This window comes from Littorina saxatilis, linkage group LG12 (assembly GCF_037325665.1).
Source record: "Littorina saxatilis isolate snail1 linkage group LG12, US_GU_Lsax_2.0, whole genome shotgun sequence".
NCBI lineage: Eukaryota > Metazoa > Mollusca > Gastropoda > Littorinimorpha > Littorinidae > Littorina > Littorina saxatilis.
This window is the reverse complement of record NC_090256.1, coordinates 70786760-70809538: the sequence shown is the minus strand read 5'-3', so window position 1 is coordinate 70809538 and position 22779 is coordinate 70786760. Positions and strand designations below refer to the sequence as shown.

The following is a 22779-nucleotide window of genomic DNA, read 5'->3' as shown; positions in this document are numbered from 1 at the left end:
TACAAGTAATCATGTGTACACACTCGTGCAGCTCAGTGGCCTAGTGGATGAGGCACCGGCCTCCCATGTGGAAGGTCAAGGGTTCCAATCCCGGCCGCGTCTGGTGGGCTAAGGGTGGAGATTTTTCCCGATCTCCCAGGTCAACTTATGTGCAGACCTGCTAGTGGCTTATCCCCCTTGGTGTGTACACGCAAGCAAAAGATCTTGTAATCCATGTCAGAGTTCGGTGGGTTATACAAACACAAAAATACCCAGCATGCATCCCCAAAAATCGGCGTACTTCTGCCTAAATGACGGGGTAAAAATGGTCATACAGACATGTAAAAACCCACTCGTGCAAAAAAACGTGTGTACGAGGGGATTTCAGTCCATGAACGCAGAAGAAGGAGAATATGTGTACAAATAGCGTATTGTGTGTCTTAGTCATTATGAGCCCTTTTGCATTGTGTTGCGACTTTGTACCTGTGCCAGAAGCATTTTATGGTGAAGTGTTTGTCATAGCTGTTGTATGATCAGTCAATGAGGGTATACACGTAGATAAGACTGAATCCCTTGTGATAGGCATGTAGAGTTTCAAGCCAACCCTTATGTTTTAGACTCGGTTCTAGAATACTTGCCTGGTTGGCATTATAGCTACAAACACAAACTCCAAAGCAATAATTCAGACATGCTTTTCTATACTTATTTACTACGTGCAAAGAGTATACTTTGTATTTAATTAAGCATTGATTTTACCTGCTCATCTTATGAATGGTTGTGATTCTGTTTGAATAATTAATAATTGTCTGTGAAATATTTTTTAAATTTGATTAAAATATGTATCTAAGCTGAATATTTAGTCTGTCTGATTGATTAAGAATGTAAATGTTTGTTTGTTTTTACAACATGATACCCTTGTTTCACACACTGTTTACCTTGGATATAGCAACAACGGAGATGCTACATATTTTGCAGTCATTTCCAGATTGTCTGAAAAGACCTGCACTCTAAACAGGCTGCCGCTCTTTGCAATTTAACCCTAAAACCTCTTCACAATAAGAGCTGCTACAATTCTGAATTCTATCCCACAGGCAAGAGCTTCCCAGGTGTTTACACAAATGTGAGACTGATTGAAATTAGTGTCTGTTAGGAACAAGAAGGCTTCAACACGAGAAAACCATTGCACGTATTTGACCGTTTTTAATTAAAAACGTTGAAAATATAATATTTGAAATTTTAAAAACAATAAAAATATATACACAGAAAAGTACAATTTGACATATGTACAGGATATAAACATTCACAATCAAATGACCAGCCAGGCTAATCCATGGCTCAAATAAACAAGTATATAATATACCTCCATATTTTACATTCACACGTATTCATTCAATTTGTGCATATTATGTTGCATAACTGAATTTGGAAACCGTTCAGCTGGACAAAAGCTGGCATTTCATTCAGCTGTTGAGTACAGTATCACAATTACAACAGAACAATGAATGATTGTCTATTGTTTTCTTTTTTCTTATTTTAAAAAGGACATGTCTGAAATCCTTACAAATAACACTGTGCACTACAACGTTCCTGACACATCCTGGATCAACAAAGTCTTTTTGTAAGCTACAGGTCTGAAATCAACGGAATGTATTACATGTACATTGTAACTGCATATGACACAAAACAAAAAAGCATGAACATGACGAGCACAATGCATCATCAAGTTCAACAGAAACATGCAAAATGAACAAAAACCACACATTCACTGGTGCAATTCTGTAACACATGTTACATAGCCACTGGTGAATTAACAGAGAAAAATAAAGAAAAACGGTCATATAGGTTTTCGTATCTATGGGAGGTAATCGGAACCGACTAAACAGACTGAGCCAGTAGCGAGACATATGTCGCGACAACCAGCCTAAGGGTTAATAGACAACATTCGAAAATACTTCTGTCGGTTTGTATGGGTTGTGAAAGTGTGAAATACTCTTGCTTTTAGCGAGTCAACCTTTCCCATGTGACATTACAGGCGGGTCACCAGCAAGGGGTGTTTTTGAAACACCTGGACAAGGAGCACGTGTGGAAAGCTTGCCTCACTAAAAGCAAGAGTATTCACTCTTTCACAACCCATACAAACCCGACAGAGTTATTTCCCAACGTCGTCTATTCCTGTAGGTCTCACAGTCTACAGAGACATTTGTGTACACCAAGAGAATGAAATGCTGTTCAGTCAAATAGATTCTGTGGACACCAATGTCATGACCTCTGTAATGTTGGTATAGCCTGCAGCTTCAACATTTAAAACAATAGAATAAAGAAAATATGGTCAAAGCACTGAAATAATAAACCCTGACTGTTCCTGAAGAACCCTCTTGTACAGGGATACAATACAATACAATACAATACAATACAATAACTTTATTAATCTCTAAAAGAGAAATTACATTGCTGAGCGTTTGTGTCCGTAATAATAACATACATAAAACATTCAAAATAAACATTTGTTCTTTGTCCTGAGAAAATATACAAAATAATAATGAAAAATTATGTTGACAAATGTATTGATATGATATGTGTGCATATGTATCATATGTACATGAGCTCTTGGTGGAAAATAGTAGTGGCTGAAGCTTTAAATATTGTTATTTTACAGAAATAATATCCAGGAAAATACACAAAATATTCATAACAAAGAAAAATAGAATCGGCAAGCTTTGCACAAAATGACAGGGAATTGAAGTACATGTTAATTTCTCTTAAATCACAGCTTCTTGAAAATACCAACTAGAGTTTATTGCTCATCCCTCCTTAGCACGTTATTCAGTGAACGTTATGTTTTCTCCACGCGCCCCGAGACTCAGCCTCAATATTTCTACCCGCAGGCTTGGCGTCAATGTAGGGAATGTCTGTCAAGTTAACAGTGCAAACGGTGTCGTTGGTTCTGGAGCACGGAGAATATTCCAGTTCCAGAACAAAGAGCTGGTTGGTGCCTGTGGTGCTGAAGACGGGCGCCGGAACGTAGAGCGTCACCTGGGGACCCTCCTGCGGCCAGTAGCGGCCAAGGTTGAAGTCGTTCACAAAGGCTTGTCCCTGAATTATTAAAAAAAAATTGAGAAAAAATTTCAAAATCGCTGTATGATGCGTGCACACAAAAATTGAGCAGAACATAATTGTAGCTGGAATATTTTAATAATGTTTGCAGATCAAAAGAGGGTAGAGCACAACTATTTGCTTTTTGGTATATCTTATTGTCCTTGGGGAATTCCCACAAGGAAATTTGATGTCACCTTTGGATATTTATCATGCGAAGGGGTGCACAGAGAGGTGTTCGGACACTTAGAAGAGTTTGCACGTAGTTGACTCTGAAACATAAATCCCTTGCCGAACGTGGAGATCGAACATAGCCGATAGCATTAAGTTGTTTCAGAGCCAGCGCCGCTATCGACAGAGTTATCTCCCCACCCTCACCAAGCATGTCAAACAAAAGTGTATATAAAATCACCAGGCATATCACCTTATCTGCAGTTTTAGTGCAATGACTGTAAAAATTATATACTGTTCAAAAAAAGAAACGCATAGCTTGTAATATTTGGTTAATTTAGTTATATGGCTACAAGGATATCCACCAAACTGCAGAAAATGTTTATCTGGTCGTCGACCTTTCGTCCATTGCCACAAGTGAGCTCTGCACGTGACGCATGCGTTATCAGTGGCTACAATGTCAAAATTGCTCATTTGGCATGACCACTCGTCATGCTTCAGTGTAATCTCGTGAAACTCGGGGAATATTGAGCTCTCACCATGTCTTCCAAAACCCATAAAAGCGGATTGTTCGCCACAAAGAAATCAGACGACAATTCAGCGACGAAAGATGGCCCGATTGAGCAGAGAAGACCGCCAAATTGCATTGGGTCGTTTACAAGCAGGCCAAAGTCAAAGTGCAATCGCCAGGCACTTCCACGTGTCCCAGAGCACCATCAGTAGACTGTGGGTCAGGTTTCAAGCCACTGGCTCCGTTGCTGACTTGCCACGAGCGGGAAGACCAAGGGCGACAACTGCTGCTCACGACCGCTTCATACGGCTCCGCCACCTCCGGAATCGTTTCCTGTCGGCCTCATCTTCTGTCCAGGCTCTCCCCGGGCCACACCGATTATCGGACCAGACCGTGCGGAACCGCCTGCATGAAGCTGGTTTGAGAGCTCGCAGACCTCACAGAGGAGCTGTCCTCACCCGCCGCCATCGCCAGAACCGAGTGCAGTGGGGCAACCAGCACCTTCGCTGGACCGTCCGGAATCACTGGAGACACGTGTGGTTCAGCGACGAGTCCTACTTCCTGCTCCAGCGACATGATGGTCGGAGGAGGGTCTACCGGAGAGTAAACGAACGTTACGCGCCCAACTGTGTGGATGAGGCACCCGTTCATGGTGGTGGAGGCGTCATGGTGTGGGGGGCGATCAATACCGCTGGAAGGAGCACCCTGGTGCACGTCCAAGGGCGCATAACTGCCCAGCGATACGTGGAGGAAATTCTGCGCCCACACGCCCTTCCTCTTCTGGCTGACCAGGATGCCATATTCCAGCAGGACAACGCTCGCCCGCACACAGCACGACTCACCACCCAGTTCCTCACCGACCACCATGTCCAGGTGCTTCCCTGGCCATCCATGTCGCCAGACATGAACCCGGTAGAACACCTCTGGGATGAATTGGACAGACGTGTGCGCAGGCGAGAAGAAGCGCCGGCAAATCACCGCGATCTATTGCAGGCACTTCAGGAGGAGTGGGACACCATCCCACAGCAAGATATCCGGCATCTGATCCAGTCCATGCCCAGAAGGTGCCGGGCAGTTGTTGCTGCTCAAGGCAGTCACACCCCCTACTGACTTGACAGCCTCGGCACCCAATCGTATTGATTGACTGATTGATTTGAAGATGCAAATGAACTGTGTGTGCATTCAACTGTGTCCATACCAAATTTCAAACAAATAATCTAAATATTGGATTTTCTGTTAATTTTTTCGAAAAATAAAACAAATTTGGCAAGTAGCAACTATGCGTTTCTTTTTTTGAACAGTATATCAACTACATATCAGACAAAGGCTGCACTAGAACATCCAATTTTAGACCTCAAAAAGTCTGAGACAATAAGATTTGAAAGGGAGGGAGTCTTACAATTTAGGTATTACATGTATAAACAATATTATGAACAACAACAAAATGGAAAGCTAGGGTCTTAAACCAGGTAAGCTCTTGAAAAGGGAGTTCCACTGCAATATCAAACTTCACAATTGAAGTTAACATGCTTGAAACAAGTTCTTGAATGAGGCGTTTGACTGGTTACAATCGGTTGAAAGAAGAACATCATGAAGAACGGAAGTCAAAATATAAGGCTCTTTTCAGAAGACTATACATAAAATATACAGTAAACCTGTTGGGGAGCATTTCCAGTGGTCATTACAGACAGGCAGTCAAACAGACTGGTGCAGGCTGGGAACTTGGAGTGTTCTCAAACAAACTTGGTGTATTTTAAGAAAAAGTAGCGTACTAATTCACACAGCATTTGAACATCCATGATTCAAACATGCTTCACACGAGTCCGTCGCACCGTTAATTAAGTTTACCAATAAATTTAAAACAAATGCTTCTTTCAGTGTTTACTGACAAAAACTGTTATCATGTGTCAAAATGTATACTGTTTCGGGATGCGCTTGTGAAGAAAAGTAGTCTAGGATTTTTTTCTCAGATTGTTTCCCACTGATCGTACTGATCATATTATAAACAATCATGCGTACAAAATACGGCGAAATCATATGGGTTGCCAGGTCTGCTGGAGGTCACTAGAGCAAATTTGACTTTTTTCTGCAGCACTGACCTTGGCCCAAGGTCGCATGTCCAAAAATGTGTCCATGGGTGGGTCTTTGGTTGCACCGAAGTTGACTTTCCCACCGTAGATGGATGGAGTGGCAAGGTTGCCAGAACTCGATAGCTTAGGTGAGGACCTGCAAGGAGACATCGTATGAAACCGGTATTTCTTAGTGTAATGATGTAACTCAAAGTACATGTAAAACAAAATTAGCTCCTGTGAATTAATATGTAAAATCTCAAAATGTGCGATTAATTGTCTGTTCATTATCTGTTCAACACAGTGTAAACTGTGAAGATATAAGGGCAGAGAGCAAGAATGACATAATCAGGTTCTTTATTCATGGAAAAAATGTCATTATCAAGCCTATAACATGTTTTTTTCTGTAATTTTGCTACTTCCCTTTCTTTCCATTTCATTGTGCAGGTGTGCGTTAGAGCAGATGTACAAGCATTACCTGGATGCTTTGACGTGCTGCATATTCTCCAGGTGAATGGGGTAGATTTCCCAGCCTGTCACCATCTCACCTCCCAGTGTCACATTGTAAATGAGGCCCTGAAGCAACAACACACACACACACGCGCACACACACACACACAAACACGCACACACACACACACACACACACACACACACACACACACACAGTAAGTCGCACTTGCAAATAAGTCAGTTAAATGATAAATGCATGCAGCATGACGATAACTGACTTAAATGCATGCAGCATGACGATAACGGACTTAAATGCATGCAGCATGACGATAACTGACTTAAATGCTTGCAGCATGACGATAACTGACTTAAATGCTTGCAGCATGACGATAACTGACTTAAATGCATGCAGCATGACGATAACGACTTAAATGATGATGTGGAATGAGGAAATTGAGGTTGTTACGTTGAAACAGTGCTGGATTCTTCTAACGCAGATTTGATAATGCAGAAGTTTGATTTCATTTTCAGTGCATATCTGCAAAGCATTTTGCATTTCATTGAATCACTGTCTTTGGTACACATTTTTTTTTTTTTCGAGTTGATTTTCCTATTTCTCAACAAAATCAGCTGCCTGGGACGAATTATAGCAAATACGTAATGTTTCACTGCACCAAACAGAATCCCTTGTCATAAAATAACACACATGATAGGACTTTAACATAAACAGCAAAGGATTCCATTCAAGTACATGTACAAGATTTAGTCCTTAAGTTATCTTGCAAAAATTCTGAAATCTCTACTATCATATAACAATACCTGGTCAGTTACTCAACTCAACTCAACTCAACTCAAATTTATTAATCCATATGGAAATTATGTTGTAACAATACTCATTTCCAATCAAAAGAATAAGAATGCATACTAAACACAGTCTCACTAACGCAAACAGTCATCCGTCAAGTCAAGTCTGCCAACTCACAACTCACTCACACAACAACAGCAACAGCAATACAAATTAACAAAAACCATAATTCCAATAACAAAAAGACGTCCAAGAGTCCACCTCCACATCCACGCACACACAAGGTTTACAAAGCACCACATGTCGACTAGAACACCGCACATTTGGGCTACGGTAATACAGTTACTAAAAATACATACATTACAGATAACCCAGCAACAGAGTACAGTAATAATTATGACAGAGAAACATGATAGAGGCCTCTAACATGTGATTGGTTGAAAGCATGGATAGCTCTGGGAACAAAAGAATTGCGGAAACGTGACGTTCTAGCAACCATAGCCCTCAGTCTACCACTCCTGTCAATGCGTCGAGAGTCAAATTCAGGTTTCAGTGGGTGTGTCTCGTCAGCCAAAATTGAGGTCAGTCGGTCAGTCAGTCGTCTCTGGCAAACTGATTCAATGGTCTCTTGCTTCCTGCCTACAACAGATCCAGCCTTCTTGACTAGCTTTTCTAGCCTGTCACTATCCTGTTTACTAAGGTTACCCCCCCAGCACACACATGCATATGTCAACACGCTACCAACAGTGGACAGATAGAACATTTGCAGGATGTCATTACGAACAGAGAACGATCTAAGCTTCCTTAGACAGTACATGCGCGTGTGCGCTTTCTTCAAGATTTGGTCAGTGTTGGCATGCCAAGACAGCTTGTTGTCGATCACTACACCTAGGTAGCGATAGCTTTCAACCTGTTCGACTTCAACACCAGCTATCACGATAGGCTTGTGTGCTACCTTTTTTCTTCTAGTGTCAAAAATCATTTCTTTAGTTTTTCCTGTGTTCAAGTCCAGGTAATTCTCGTCGCACCAGTCCACAAAGCTGCTAACTTCTTGTCTGTAGTGTGTGTCATTGTCGTCAGTAATCTGTCCTGTAAGTCCAGTATCGTCAGCAAATTTGTCGATGAAGCACGACCCGTGAGAACTCCTGCAGTCAGCAGTTACATCGCAACATCAAAATCTTTTTCGAAAGTAAACCAAGTTTTTTTCTAAGGATCACCTTTCTCATGAAGTTCATAGCCGTGGAGAAACCCACGCGAGCCGTGTTTTCCACAAAGATGTCAAGATACTGCCCTGCTGACCCTGTGACCTTGACCTCTGTGGTGTCTTCCCTGTACAGCATGCCTTGAGGAAGCTGCAAGACAGAAAACATCTCTACTGGATCATACTTCTTCTTCTGCTTGTTGATCACACGTTACTGGATCATACTTCTTCTTCTGCTTGTTGATCACACGTTACTGGATCATACTTCTTCTTCTTCTGCTTGTTGATCACACGTTACTGGATCATACAACAGCAACAGAAGTTAATGCAAAGAAACGAGTCATCTTGTTATTGTGGATATACGTAACCCTCAAATTCTGAAGAACTTTATTCTGAAAAAAAACACACACAAAAACACTCCAAACACAAATATGAACTAATACCAAATGAACCATTTAGAGCATGTCTTCAAGTGCTGCGTCTGCTATTTCGCACAACCTTGCTGGCTTTGTATGTCAAGTTTATCTTCACTAACAACTTTACAAAGACAGAAGTAAAATTCCTACAACAAATGGACCATTATACCTCCCAGTTGTCGGTTTTATCAGCAGTTTTCTGCAGTCCAGCCTGCCATGTTCCTCCTACCCTCTCAGATCCTTTCTCTTCTTTTTTTGGTGTTTCTCTCCCTTATCTCCCCAAACTTGATATTAACTTCTTTTCTTGGTGTTTCTCTCCCTTATCTCCTCATACTTGATATTAACTTCTTTTTAAAGAGTCAAAGCTGAAGAGAAAAAAAAGTACAAATCAGGAAGTTCAGAAATTTTCTAAATAAAGTGGATGTGTATCTTTATTCAGATTTAGCAGGTTTTTTCCAACATACCTGATCTACCATCACATAGCCTCTATCTCGGACACCATCGGTGACAAGCGAAGAGTTTGTCACAGCTGATTTCAACTTGTGGCGGTAGAGGATAAAACCATAGTACTGAAAACAACAAACACAAAATCAAAACATTATTGTAGGGTTGATTTCATTCACACCAGCATTCTAAACTGTGCAGGAGAATTGCCTGCTACTGTTGCCTTGAATGTATTCAACTTTTTGCACTTGTCACACATGAGATACTGGACTAAGATTGTTGAGATTCATATCATACTGACAAGATCACAACAAGAAGAAGAAAAAAAGAAACCAGCGAAACATACTCATTCAGTGATCCTTCCAATTATGTAAGTGTGTCTGTGTGTCTGTCTGTGGTCGTGGTACCTTAGAGATGGCAAGAGGCAGGTCAAGATATTGTGCATGCACAACGCCAAGGAGCCACACATGTCTTGGGTCTTAAGTTTCTTGATTCATTGCTTCCTTTCTCAGATTATGAACCTCAAACACCTGAGCGAAGCCAAGCCCTGACTGATAGTACCTTAAACAAAATCCTTCTTCATCAAGACAACTATAGGCAAAATGGTCATTGAGAATTATTCTTTCTCCTTTACTATAAGTCCTCTACGAGCACAAATAATCTAAAACAGCAAAGTTTTCAGCACTTGTAGCACACAGACTCACATGTTTGACCTCCTCCATGGACAGGGGGTAGGTGGACATGGTCGGGCCCTCTGGACACAGAATGGACAATGCGTCTTGCACAGTTGACATCTGTAGCAAAGGGTCAAAGGTCAAGATACATGTACACCTCTGTAGCAAACGTTTTAACAAGATATTTAAAGGCAAGGATACTACAAAACGGCATATTTTGTTTTTTATTCAAGTTGCATATAAATTAGTCTATGACTTTGTCTAAATTGCTTGCAGATCTGTAAATGGCAAACATGTACAGATGCACACACAAACGTGTACAAACACACACACTCAAACTCAGAAGAGATAAAGAGGGGAAGTGAGCAAAATAAGGAGAAAATAACAAATAAGATACAAATTGTAGACCTCATGCATGGGTGTTACTCTTCCGGCTTTTGCCGGATTTCCGGTTTTTGAAAAAATCTGAAGCCGGAAATTCCGGTTTTCCGGTTTTTCAAAAAAAAAAGCAAAAAAAAAAGCTTCGTTTCGCTAAGTTGAAATAACGAGCAGCGGTTCCGATCCGACTTTTGACACCGGTTCGCGTGCTTTCTCGGTTCGCTCCCTTGGATTTGCCGCCATCTTGCTTATTATGATTTGGTTTCGTCGGTGTCCAGAAACTTTCTTTCAAACTTGAGCATTTTGCTCGATCAAAATGCCTTACATCAGTGATTTTGCTTGGTTGATTGGGACAGTAAAGTATCCCATTTGTATTATTTTTGTGGACTTTTTTTGTTTCTGCTTCTTTTCTTCTTGTATGGTTTCTGACTGTGAGAATGCTGGAAATGGCCACTATATGCTTTCATTTTGGCAAATTTGCTTCAGCTTCAGGGGGGCTTTGCCTCGGCGGCCCCTGGACCCCTGCCTTTCAGGTTTTTTGATTTTTCCCAGTAACACCCATGCTCATGTACTCTTCTCTCTCCATAATTCTACATGTTTCATGAGAAAAAACCCAGTTTCTTTAAATCCCAGAGAAACGGTCAAGTTAAAAAAAAATCGAAATGTTGTAATTATAAATGAACAAAAGCTAAAAGTTAACTTACAAAGATCATCTGCTGTGGTCCATACTTCCCCTTGGGGGTGTTGGGTGTGATTGGGTCTGACGGCAGCGAGTAATACTGCACATAACAAGCACACCAAGAAACAACACAATTAACTCTTCATTAATACACACACACAAAATACTTCTGGCAACAAACATTTGTATACATGTACCAAAAAAACACTAAATCTTGATAAACTTTTTTTTACAATTAACTATACAATTTTAGACACTAGAGCACACACAAAATTTAATATATATACAAAAACACTGAACACTGAAAAACACTGAATCAGTGTGTGTTCAAAGATTGTGAGACTCTTAGTAAACTTATAAGAGCATATAAAATGAAAGAAATATCCCTTTATAATTGTAACTTTTCATAAAACTGTACAGTTTCAAAACTGCAGTGCATTAGTCATACCCTTCCTCCCCACTTCACTACCCCTCTCCCTCATTAGAAACATTTCTCAGTTAATTGTGATTGTCAGATCACAAGTTTACTGAACTAAAAACACAATCAAAGCCTGGGCGCACACCTTCGAAATGATATCCCGGAAAGCGTAATACTTGACGGTGATATCACCAGACTCATTGAGCGGCGCATCGTAGTCATAACTGGTCGGCACTGGCATGTAGGGAGGGTCATTCGCACCGTTCATGTACCCAAAGTTAGTTCCCCCTTCATACATGTACCTAAAAGAAAAAAAAGCCAATAACTTGTGTCACAATTACAGTCAAACCTATCAAAAAAGACCAGCCAACGTATGACCAAACGTGGTTCTTATAGAAAGCTAGTCGCCTTGGAAACATTAATTAGATTAAAAAAACAAAAGCATGTCGCAGGTTTAACTGTATCTTTAAATTAGTTGTTGCTGGTGGTGTTAAATGTGTTGAATTCTAAGCAAGCACTACTATAAATTCTCCTTTACAACTGCAGAAATAATGTGCTTATTACAAAATTGTTGTTAAATACTCGTACTCAACCATTTGTCAAGTTCACAGTTTACTTTGCACAAGCAGTTCTGTTGTATGATCTAAAAGCCTTTTACTGCAAACAGAATGTGCTGCTTGCAGGGCCATTTGCTTTACACAGAAAGCACAAGGCTTAGCAGGAAAAATTGCTTTATACACTGTACACAAGACTTATCTTTCACCATACATAAAACAGAACAAAATACATGTGCATGTCATCTACAATTTATATCAAGAAAACCCGGACAAATCTACAGGCATGCCCCAAATTAGCTAAAATCCAAACCTCACCCTTCAATTTCATACAATTAATTACAATTAGTAGCAGGCACTTTGACGTACATGTTGATATTTGCTCCAAGTTCCAGTATTAAGTCCAGTGACTTTGCCACATTGACCCAGTCGTAGTGTGAGTGTGGTTGTCCCCAGTGGTCAAGCCAGCCAGTGTAGAACTCAGAATTCACCTGGCAACATAAACCATAGAATTAAGTCCAGTGACATCGTAGTGTGAGTGTGGTTGTCCCCAGTGGTCAAGCCAGCCAGTGTAGAACTATAAACTGTAAATTTGTAAGTGAATTAATAACTTGCATCTTAACTGAGCAAGGTTTCTTTCTATATAATTTACTTTTTCATAATGAGCACGTTTGTCAGCCCCTTGTTTGGTCCCTATAGACAGGTTTGACTGTATTAGAAGGAACATATCTTTTCATTGATATAGAAAGTAACACAGAAATAAAATTCATTACAAAAATCAAAATACATCAGCTGCTTGTGCTATAACTAAAAAGAAATGCCTATAAAGTCTCACCAGTGGTCCCTTTGGCTCAAAGTCTCTTTGGGATTTGAAGTTGCCAAGAGGAGACTCTGTAACACAACAAACATTTCACATTCCAATATTCTACTTTTTTTTTTACTAATTGTTTTTTAAAGACAACATCCAGACCCACAAACATATCTTCCAATGTTCCAGCTTTTATTGATTCGTTTTTTCTGGAGACAATTTCAAAATAAAAGTATTCAAACGATAACGGTTTTCTTGTAATTCCTGAATTACCCGGGGAAAAAAATCACACAGGTTTGACACATTCCGATTTTCTCATATGAACAGGCACACACTGCCTTGGAGGCACTCAAACACAAAACACATGTGCTGCTTGAGTGTACTCTTAACTACCTGAGTGTACTCTTAACTACCTGAGTGTACTCTTAACTACCTGAGTGTACTCTTAACTACCTGAGTGTACTCTTAACTACCTGAGTGTACTCTTAGCTACCTGAGTGTACTCTTAACTACCTGAGTGTACTCTTAACTACCTGAGTGTACTCTTAATCCATGCTGTCTGTGTGGGAAGAGGTCTCACATTTGCAATCATGCTCATAATTATGTGAGCCTTGCAAGTTTGTTCTCCTGACATTTTTTGATCAACAAGAGCAAACAAACGTGATATTTTTGCATTCACAGACAGTCACGACCCACTTAATTTCCAGGGTGGCTGACGCTAAAGTCCCTGTGGTGTTTTTTTCTGATGTGTCCAACAACCCACAGTGAACACCTCTTAGTCTTAGTGGGGCTTAAAACAATGAAAAACGGATTGTACAGGAGCTTATGAGTGTAACACATTGGAACCCTCCTTGAAGAATTTGAGAAGATCCAGTCTTGAATGGGAAGGAGTGTTATAAAATGGGGGTACATTTACAGAGGTTATGAACAGGAAATTTGAAAAAGCAAGGAGTCAAAGGGGGGGGGGGGGGGGGGAGGAGGTCTTACATTTTGTGTGTGCGAGGTTTTTTTGTTAAAAGAGGGTTCACTGTACACCTGCTGCACAGTCTTACGTGTTGGGCCAAAGTCCACAGTTGCGTAGGCGCCCTGTATCGTCCCACACTTGAGGTAGCCGTCGCCGTCACCGTCTGTGGTGTAGATGATGACGCTGTCGCCCAGAACTCTGCGCACCTTGTGGTACAGGAACTTCAGGTAGTCCGAGTCACACGCAAAGTAACTCCCGTACTCATTCTCTATCTGAAACACAATCATGTACATCATCTTTCAACACAACTGAACTTTTTTCAACCACATTGTTTTGTAAACTATGATAAAAGATCACTACCTATAAAGGTCAAGCACATATAGATCTACAAAATGTCAAGACAAATCAGCAATGTAGTTGTTGTGTAACCCCTACCCTAGGGCTGTCTCCAATGGCTGGGTCAAAGTTTTGACATTACAATCTGCCCTGGTTACCACCTCTCAATAATGATCCCCTGTCCAAAACGACCACCTAAAAGGATCCCAACAAGTTTTGTTTTCAATGAAATCTGCCTTTCCATAGTCCCTTTGGGTGGTAGTTACGTAGACAGGTTTGACTGTAACAGTATCAGGAAAAAGAGACCTGTGAAAATTAATGAGACTGATAGAGGCTGAGAAAAGCTGCCCTTCATACTCATCAAGTCCAGTCAAAGTATCTTTTATTCTGTCAATGGGCATTTTTTACTTCCTCTGAGAACCACTCACCTGTACCATCACGACTGGTCCTCCATTGTCATACAGGTACGGCTTGAGGGTGGTGAGGAGGGCTGTGTACCACTTGTCAACAAATGAGATGTAAGCTGTAAGCAAATAAACGTGTCAGTCTTTTTATTACCAGGTGTTGTGGAGAACGGCAATACTATACTGTGAACAAATTGATATGTAATGTTTCAAATTACGAAATAATTATTTTAAGGGGAGGGGGAGGATGGTGGCAAGTGTAGAGAGATGACGATGTTTTGGACGACTAACAAATATGAATTCCACATCAGCATGTTTTTGCAAAGTTCCGAAGGACTCCAGAAATGTATGACAACAAACGTAAATCTGTAAGCTAACAAATGATATATATGCTGCTCTGATTTCATCCTTCTTGGTTTTTTCCAATCACCTCCTTATCTTTTTTTTTCTATTTTAACAGTACATTATCATTTGACTTAAAATGGTCCCAGCTTTAACACTTTCGCGACGGGACGCTTATAAATCAGTAACAGCGCTGACACGCCCATGGACGGGACGCGCATTTTTCAGTATCAGTCATACAAGGTACAAGACTCGTGATTGCTTCCCGGTTTTTGAAGATTGCAATAAATTGAGTTGTTTCCCTTGATACACGTGGTTTTCTCTTCCGGCTTGATCAAATTAGTGCAGATTTGCGTGGTGTTTTCGAACAAAAAAAATGAATCGAAGGCGAGCCTTGTCACGGGAGGAGATTCTCCGGATGTTGGATCTTGAGGATCCTGTAGATCATGATACATCGTGTCGTTTTCGCCTCAAGAAAGCGATAATAGTAGTGATATTGAGGAAGAAACAGTCCTGTTGTTGCTAGCACGAGTCGGCAAACTACACGTGGTAGGGGGTGATACTGCTAGACGAACATGTATCTCGGAATCGTGTAGGAGCTAGGGGGCGTGGCAGCACTGATAACAATGGATGGCTGGAGCCTCCTAATCCTTTTGGAAATGTTCATAGGTGTACAGTTGGTACTTTGTTGTGAAAATGTGACTTATATTCAATATGGATTACCTAGACATCATTTGGTGAGTGTCACAGTTTTGTTTCATTTGAGTCAGGATGCTGTGAGTGAATGCGTGATTTGCTTGTTTTTTTCTTTGTACTGTCTCCTTATTTCTGGGTACAATGTTAACAATATTTCAGCTAATTCATAGGTTTTACACCTTGTTTGGTTATAACATTATTTATAATACTTTCTGTTAAAAAATAACTTTTAAAAAAAGCAGTGAAAAATAAAACACACACAAAAAAACCATTAAAAAACACAAATTATCCCCCTTTCACCCCCCTTTGCTAAAACAAATCGCGTGACAAACTTATAAATAGCACGACTGAACTGGGCATCCATTTTTGAATTAGTACACAAAATTTGGTGGTGATTGGACTTAATTCAAGCTTGCTAGACAGATTTCTTTACAGTTACTGTTTTTTGGGAAGTTTCTTGGTGGCAAGCTTGGGCAGGCAGGACGTTAACGCCGTGGCAGTGCTAGTCACAATAGTGTTAACATATAACACAAAGCATGATTATTAGCAATGTTCTTGGCAGATAAAAACTTGACAAACACTTCATTTTACCTAACAGTAATACCTCTGTAACGGAAGTCAAAACCCTTCACAGAACTTCTCTATTCAACTTCCAAATAAGGTCAAAAATGACCGCAGTGTTAACAGGATTTTTTCCTTACAAAATGTTCAAACTTTGTAGAAATTTGACACTACACTCATTACAAGTTACTGAGAAAATGTTCAAACTCTGTTAAAACTTGACATTACACTGACTACAAGTGACTGAGGGACTCACATGGGTCAGACGTACGAAGAATCATGTCCTTGTTTTCCGTTAGCAACCACGCTGGAAATCCTCCCTTGGGGAAAAGAGCAGATTAAAAAATGATCATCTTATTCTTAGGTCAACTGTTAAATTGACCTCAAACTCAGCGTTCCTAATGCACTGTAACAGATACATTGACATTGTACTCAGGAAATTAAGTGAGAAAACATGAAAAAAAGATAATAAATTACACTCTATGGGAAATTAACACAGACAGTTAAAGAGTTCAAATCCTCATTCTTTGCATCTTCACCAGCTAAATGAATGTGTCACAATCAAAACCTCGTAAAGAGTCCCGGGACCCCCAATTTTAATTTAAAAAGGGTCCTTGCATCCCGGATCCCCTGAGAAGAATTTTAGAGGATCCAAAAGCTGGGAATATATTTTTGGTTTCTGGGGGCACTTTTCCCACCCACAGATGATCTCTTTCAATGATCTCATGTTGATGCAATGCCGACTTTTTGAAGTTCTCTGAGCCCTTCACAAAAGTGGTTGGGTCATATCGGTTAGTTTAATACATTAATTCTCATCTGTACAAATTAGGCAGAACATTTTTTTTCATCTTCGAAAACTACAGTCTGAAATCAGTACTAACAGTATGCATGATAGTGGAAATTAAGTGCGTCCTAGCACACACTCTTGGGTACCGACCGGCACCCCCTCCGTGAATGTACGGTACTTTTGTGTGCTTCTTCTTCTCGTGTGTACAGTAAGCAGGGACCCACAGTTTGGGGAATCCTGCCAAATGTATATAACTGAAAGTAACAAACTCTAAAGGTAACAGCTGAGACATGTCAATTAACCCCTTCACCGCCCAGCACGTACTAGATACGTGGTCATGTGTGGTTTGTCATACACGTACTAGGTACGTGGCATTTACATCAGCACTTTTCAGGACATTTGTGAAAACTAAATGGGAGGTAACCACTGTCCAACTTCTTGTAGGGGTTTAAACACAGTTCTTTCCCATTGATCGTTCAGATAAGTTAGTACCCTGCGGTAAAAACATTTTTAGAAGTTTTTTCCGATCTATAAGATTCAAAATGGCGGCCGAAAGTTGGACATCAACTCGTAGACCTGTTTTCAAATGATACAGTGTTCTGGAAGCTCTACAAGAAGTGATTTATGGATTACCACACAGAAGAATACTGTTATGGGCTGTAATGTGAGTACCTGATGTTTGACACCAGTTTTAGCTGTGTTTTCTGCGGTTTTACGTGCTGCAGTGTGTGTGTGTGAAAGTTTGGAAACTGTAATTTTTGACAAAAATGGTCATTATATCGATTTTTACTATAACAATCACAAACAAAGTCCAATGATCATGTTATCAGATAATAGCCAAGGGTGTAAGCAAACCACATGCCAAAGATCTAAGAGATATCTCAATAAATGATTGAGCAGTGAACAGATTAGTGAACCTACCGAAGAAAGCGAAATTTGCCCTGGCGCACAGCAATACCAAAATGCTGTTATACTGTGGCAGTGAAGGGGTTAAGACTTTCTTCCTTTTAAGATCCTGTTGCTTTTGTCAGATTTACTATTGATTGTTTCAGGGCATTGTAGGTCTTAACCAGGGTTCCACTGTATCAGCTAAGATGTTGAAACACACGTTACTCAGCACTCACAAACTCCCACTCCCCACAGATGTAGGGTCCTAATCTGACAAGGACGACCAGATCAGACTCCTTGGCCAGTGTCAGAAACTGCGGCAAGTCAGACGCTCCAGAAAAGGTGAACTTGCCAGGACTCAGCTCATGCACGTTCCATGGAACATAGCTACAAGAAGCAAGGGGTAACTTGAAACTGTAGGCATTGTTGAGTAAGATAAGTAGGAGACATGAAGGGGTCAGACCATTGAGAATATCATTCTCTGACTAAAAGTAGATACAGCAGTCCCTCTCATGAACGGACACCCTTGGGCCATAGCAAAACTGTCCGTACATTGCAGGTGTCCGGTCACGGGAGGGGTGACCACACCACCCCCTCCCCCATACACTCACACAGAGACACACAAACAACAGGATTGAGTCTATGCTAATCACTTCTTGTGGCTACTAAACAATAACAATAAACTCCTAATACTTCTTTAAACGTTCTGTAAAAATGATTTGCATAAAAAGTGTTGAAAAGAAGAGATAAAATAAATCCTCAAGGCAGTGAACACACTCGACTCACCATGCACTGACATACGAAAGCAGCCACACAAACACAGCACAGAGGAGCGTGTGCAGATGCTTTGCAAGAATAAGCTTGAAAACCATTTTGAATAAATAGCAGCAGATAGAGCTGCATGTCATAATCATGTAATTTATTTTCATCTTGTCTGGCTTTATTGACATGCATGCCGATCATGTGGCATGGCAGTGGCTTTTCACTCTTCAGTCGAAAATACACTGTACATAACACAGCTCCCACACTAATGCCTACCCCAAGCCGTGAATGATGCTTGGAAATTGTGTGGAAGAGTACACCTCTCTATTTCTCTCCAATGCTCTTCCTGCTGACATGCAGTGACACCGAACACCCCACAGAGTTTAGTCAGCTACCCCTCCACACCCCCCCCCCCCCCTCTCTCTCACTCCCTCCAGCCATGTACTGTTTGGGGCTGTGGCCAGAGAGGCCAGCTGCACTGTTCACTCAGAGCAAAACCAGTTGACTGTGTTGTAACTTTTGACAAAGCAAGACAACTGAAGGGTTCACAGATTAGGCAACCGACTCACTGGTCAAGGCTGAGGGGAAACAAGAGTATCTTGTCAATGAAAGAGGTTACACACAGACACACGATGCTGATAACTGTGGCCGATTTTTCACTCTCTTTCGCTCAGGACCTTCATCGACTGTGGTTTCTGTTGTTTACGTCCAACAGACAAGAATAAAGAGCACAGTGCAGTTTCATGTTGGCATCTTCGCATGTACTCCACTCCTGACCAAAAATACCCCCTCCTGATGGGTACACGGGCACTCAAGTTATCAGTGACTGTCATCACGCCATTGCGGCTGTGATCTTTGTACCAAGAGCCGGACTGCTCTATTTTCGATTTTGTTGTGGTGAAAATTTGACGATGGTCTGTCCGTACATTGGAGGTATGACCTGCTGTTGGGACCGAAAATGAGTGTCCGCGTCCACGTTTTGCAGGTGTCCGTTTAAGGGGGGGCAAATATAGAAGGAAAACACTCCGTGCCGAGCAAATGTGTCCGTACATGTATGTCAGGTGTCCGCTCACGCCGGGGGCCGTACATTGCAGGGACTGCTGTACACTTCTAGAATGACAATTGTTGTACATAAATAAAAATAAAAATTAATAATAATTAAACAGTTTTCTTTCAAGTATTAACTTATTTCAATGTTTAACCTTTGCCGGATGCCGCTTTTGACTACACACTCCCGACGATGCGGGTTTGTCTGAACCCATACATTTGAAAGAGGGTTTTTACCGTTTATTCCTCTAACGACGATGCGGGTTTGTCTGAACCCATACATTTGAAAGAGGGTTTTTACCGTTTATTTCTCTAACGACGGGGTGGGTTCAGGGAAACCCACAGCGCTACTTCTGTGGTTGCATCGAGTTTCTCCCTTCACCGATCTCTTGCAGGGGAGGGAGAGGGGGAGGGAGAGGGGGAGGGAGAGACTGAGAGAGACTGAGAGACTAAGGAAGAGAGAGAGAGAGAGAGAGAGAGACTAAGAAAGAGAGAGAGAGAGAGAGACTAAGAAAGAGAGAGAGAGAAAGACTAAGAAAGAGAGAGAGAGAGACTAAGAAAGAGAGAGAGAGAGACTAAGAAAGAGAGAGAGAGACTAAGAAAAAGAGTGAGAGACTAAGAAAGAGAGAGAGAGAGAGAGACTAAGAAAGAGAGAGAGGGAGACTAAGAAAGAGAGAGAGAGAGAGAGACTAAGAAAGAGAGAGAGACTAAGACAGAGAGAGAGAGAGACTAAGAAAGAGAGAGAGACTAAGAAAGAGAGAGAGAGAGACTAAGAAAGAGAGAGAGACTAAGAAAGAGAGAGAGAGAGACGAAGAAAGAGAGAGAGATATACTAAGAGAGAGAGAGAGACTAAGAAAGATAGAGAGAGAGAGAGACAAATAAAGAGAGAGAGAGAGACAAATAAAGAGAGAGAGAGACTAAGAAAGAGAGAGAGAGAGAGACTAAGAAAGAGAGAGAGAGACTAAGAAAGAGAGAGAGAGAGAGACTAAGAAAGAGAGAGAGAGAGACTAAGAAAGAGAGAGAGACTAAGAAAGAGAGAGAGAGACAAAGAAAGAGAGAGAGAGAGACTAAGAAAGAGAGAGAGAGAGACTAAGAAAGAGAGAGAGAGAGACTAAGAAAGAGAGAGAGAGAGAGACTAAGAAAGAGAGAGAGAGAGACTAAGAAAGAGAGAGAGAGAGACTAAAAAAGAGAGAGAGAGAGACTAAAAAAGAGAGAGAGAGACGAAGAGAGAGAAAGAGAGACTAAGAAAGAGAGAGAGACTAAGAGAGAGAGAGAGAGACTAAGAAAGAGAGAGAGAGACTAAGAGAGAGAGACTAAGAGAGAGAGACTAAGAGAGAGAGACTAAGGAAGAGAGAGAGAGAGAGACTAAGAAAGAGAGAGAGAGAGACTAAAAAAGAGAGAGAGAGACTAAGAAAGAGAGAGAGAGACTAAGAGAGAGAAAGAGAGACTAATAAAGAGAGAGAGAGAGAGAGAGAGAGAGAGACTAAGAAAGAGAGAGTGACTAAGAGAGAGAGAGAGAGACTAAGAAAGAGAGAGAGAGACTAAGAAAGACAGAGAGAGACTAAGAAAGAGAGAGAGAGAGACTAAGAAAGAGAGAGAGAGAGACTAAGAAAGAGAGAGAGACTAAGAAAGAGAGAGAGAGAGAGACTAAGAAAGAGAGAGAGAGACTAAGAAAGAGAGAGAGACTAAGAAAGAGAGAGAGAGAGACAAAGAAAGAGAGAGAGAGAGACTAAGAAAGAGAGAGAGAGAGACTAAGAAAGAGAGAGAGAGAGAGACTAAGAAAGAGAGAGAGAGAGAGACTAAGAAAGAGAGAGAGAGAGACTAAAAAAGAGAGAGAGACTAAGAAAGAGAGAGAGACTAAGAGAGAGAAAGAGAGACTAAGAAAGAGAGAGAGACTAAGAGAGAGAGAGAGAGAGACTAAGAAAGAGAGAGAGAGACTAAGAGAGAGAGACTAAGAGAGAGAGACTAAGAGAGAGAGACTAAGGAAGAGAGAGAGAGAGAGAGACTAAGAAAGAGAGAGAGAGAGACTAAAAAAGAGAGAGAGAGACTAAGAAAGAGAGAGAGAGACTAAGAGAGAGAAAGAGAGACTAAGAAAGAGAGAGAGACTAAGAGAGAGAGAGAGAGAGAGAGACTAAGAAAGAGAGAGTGACTAAGAGAGAGAGAGAGAGACTAAGAAAGAGAGAGAGACTAAGAAAGAGAGAGAGAGACTAAGAAAGAGAGAGAGAGAGACTAAGAAAGAGAGAGAGACTAAGAAAGAGAGAGAGACTAAGAAAGAGAGAGAGAGAGACTAAGAAAGAGAGAGAGAGACTAAGAAAGAGAGAGAGAGAGAGACTAAGAAAGAGAGAGAGAGAGAGACTAAGAAAGAGAGAGAGAGAGACTAAGAAAGAGAGAGAGAGAGAGAGAGAGACTAAGAAAGAGAGAGAGAGACTAAGAAAGAGAGAGAGAGACTAAGAAAGAGAGAGAGAGAGACTAAAAAAGAGAGAGAGAGACTAAGAAAGAGAGAGAGAGACTAAGAAAGAGAGAGAGAAAGAGAGACTAAGAAAGAGAGAGAGACTAAGAGAGAGAGAGAGACTAAGAAAGAGAGAGAGAGAGACTAAGAGAGAGAGAGAGAGACTAAGAAAGAGAGAGAGAGACTAAGAAAGAGAGAGAGCGAGAGACTAAGAAAGAGAGAGAGAGACTAAGAAAGAGAGAGAGCGAGAGACTAAGAAAGAGAGAGAGAGAGACTAAGAAAGAGAGAGAGAGACTAAGAAAGAGAGAGAGAGACTAAGAGAGAGAGAGAGACTAAGAAAGAGAGACAGAGAGAGAGACTAAGAGAGAGAGACAGAGAGAGAGACTAAGAGAGAGAGACAGAGAGAGAGAGACAGAGAGAGAGACAGACAGAGAGACAGAGAGAGAGAGAGAGACAGAGACAGACAGTCAGATAGACAGACAGTCAGATAGACGGATAGACAGACAGACAGACAGACAGACAGAGCAACTGACAACAGACATACAGAGAGAGAGATACGGACAGACAAACAGAGAGACAGACAGTCTCTTGGAGACAAACAGGCAGACGGACACTGTTCCGCCGCTTTGGTAATTATGGGTGTAGCAGAACCCGCGCCGTCGGCAGAGGGATAGTTACAATCACTACTACTCTTTAAAAGTATGGGTATGTGTGAACCCGCGCCATCGGTAGTGTTTATGTAAATTATCATAATCAATTAATTCTGATGTTTTGTCATGTACACACTAAAAATTTGCAGACAGAGAGCAAATTAGGTGTGTGAGAGATACTTAAAATTTCAAAACGATACCTTTAATGGTTCCAGAGTTACAATGATTTTAGTGTGTCTC

At 41.1% G+C, this 22779-nt stretch overlaps 1 protein-coding gene across 1 annotated transcript in view; it reads right to left on the bottom strand.

Moving 5' to 3' along the window:
• Positions 1-2511: 2511 nt before the first annotated feature.
• LOC138982695 (beta-galactosidase-like) overlaps positions 2512-22779 on the bottom strand; it is a 21412-nt gene continuing 1144 nt past the window's right edge. The window contains exons 3-16 of the mRNA XM_070356021.1: positions 17868-18018; positions 16213-16276; positions 14382-14476; positions 13706-13889; positions 12681-12736; positions 12215-12336; positions 11437-11593; positions 10899-10973; positions 9847-9936; positions 9163-9267; positions 8299-8433; positions 6302-6399; positions 5854-5980; positions 2512-3072 (exon numbers count right to left, since the gene is read on the bottom strand). Of these exons, the coding sequence (XP_070212122.1) occupies positions 2803-3072; positions 5854-5980; positions 6302-6399; positions 8299-8433; positions 9163-9267; positions 9847-9936; positions 10899-10973; positions 11437-11593; positions 12215-12336; positions 12681-12736; positions 13706-13889; positions 14382-14476; positions 16213-16276; positions 17868-18018 (1729 nt within the window). The 3' untranslated portion in view covers positions 2512-2802. The remainder of the gene's footprint in view (positions 3073-5853; positions 5981-6301; positions 6400-8298; positions 8434-9162; positions 9268-9846; positions 9937-10898; positions 10974-11436; positions 11594-12214; positions 12337-12680; positions 12737-13705; positions 13890-14381; positions 14477-16212; positions 16277-17867; positions 18019-22779) is intronic.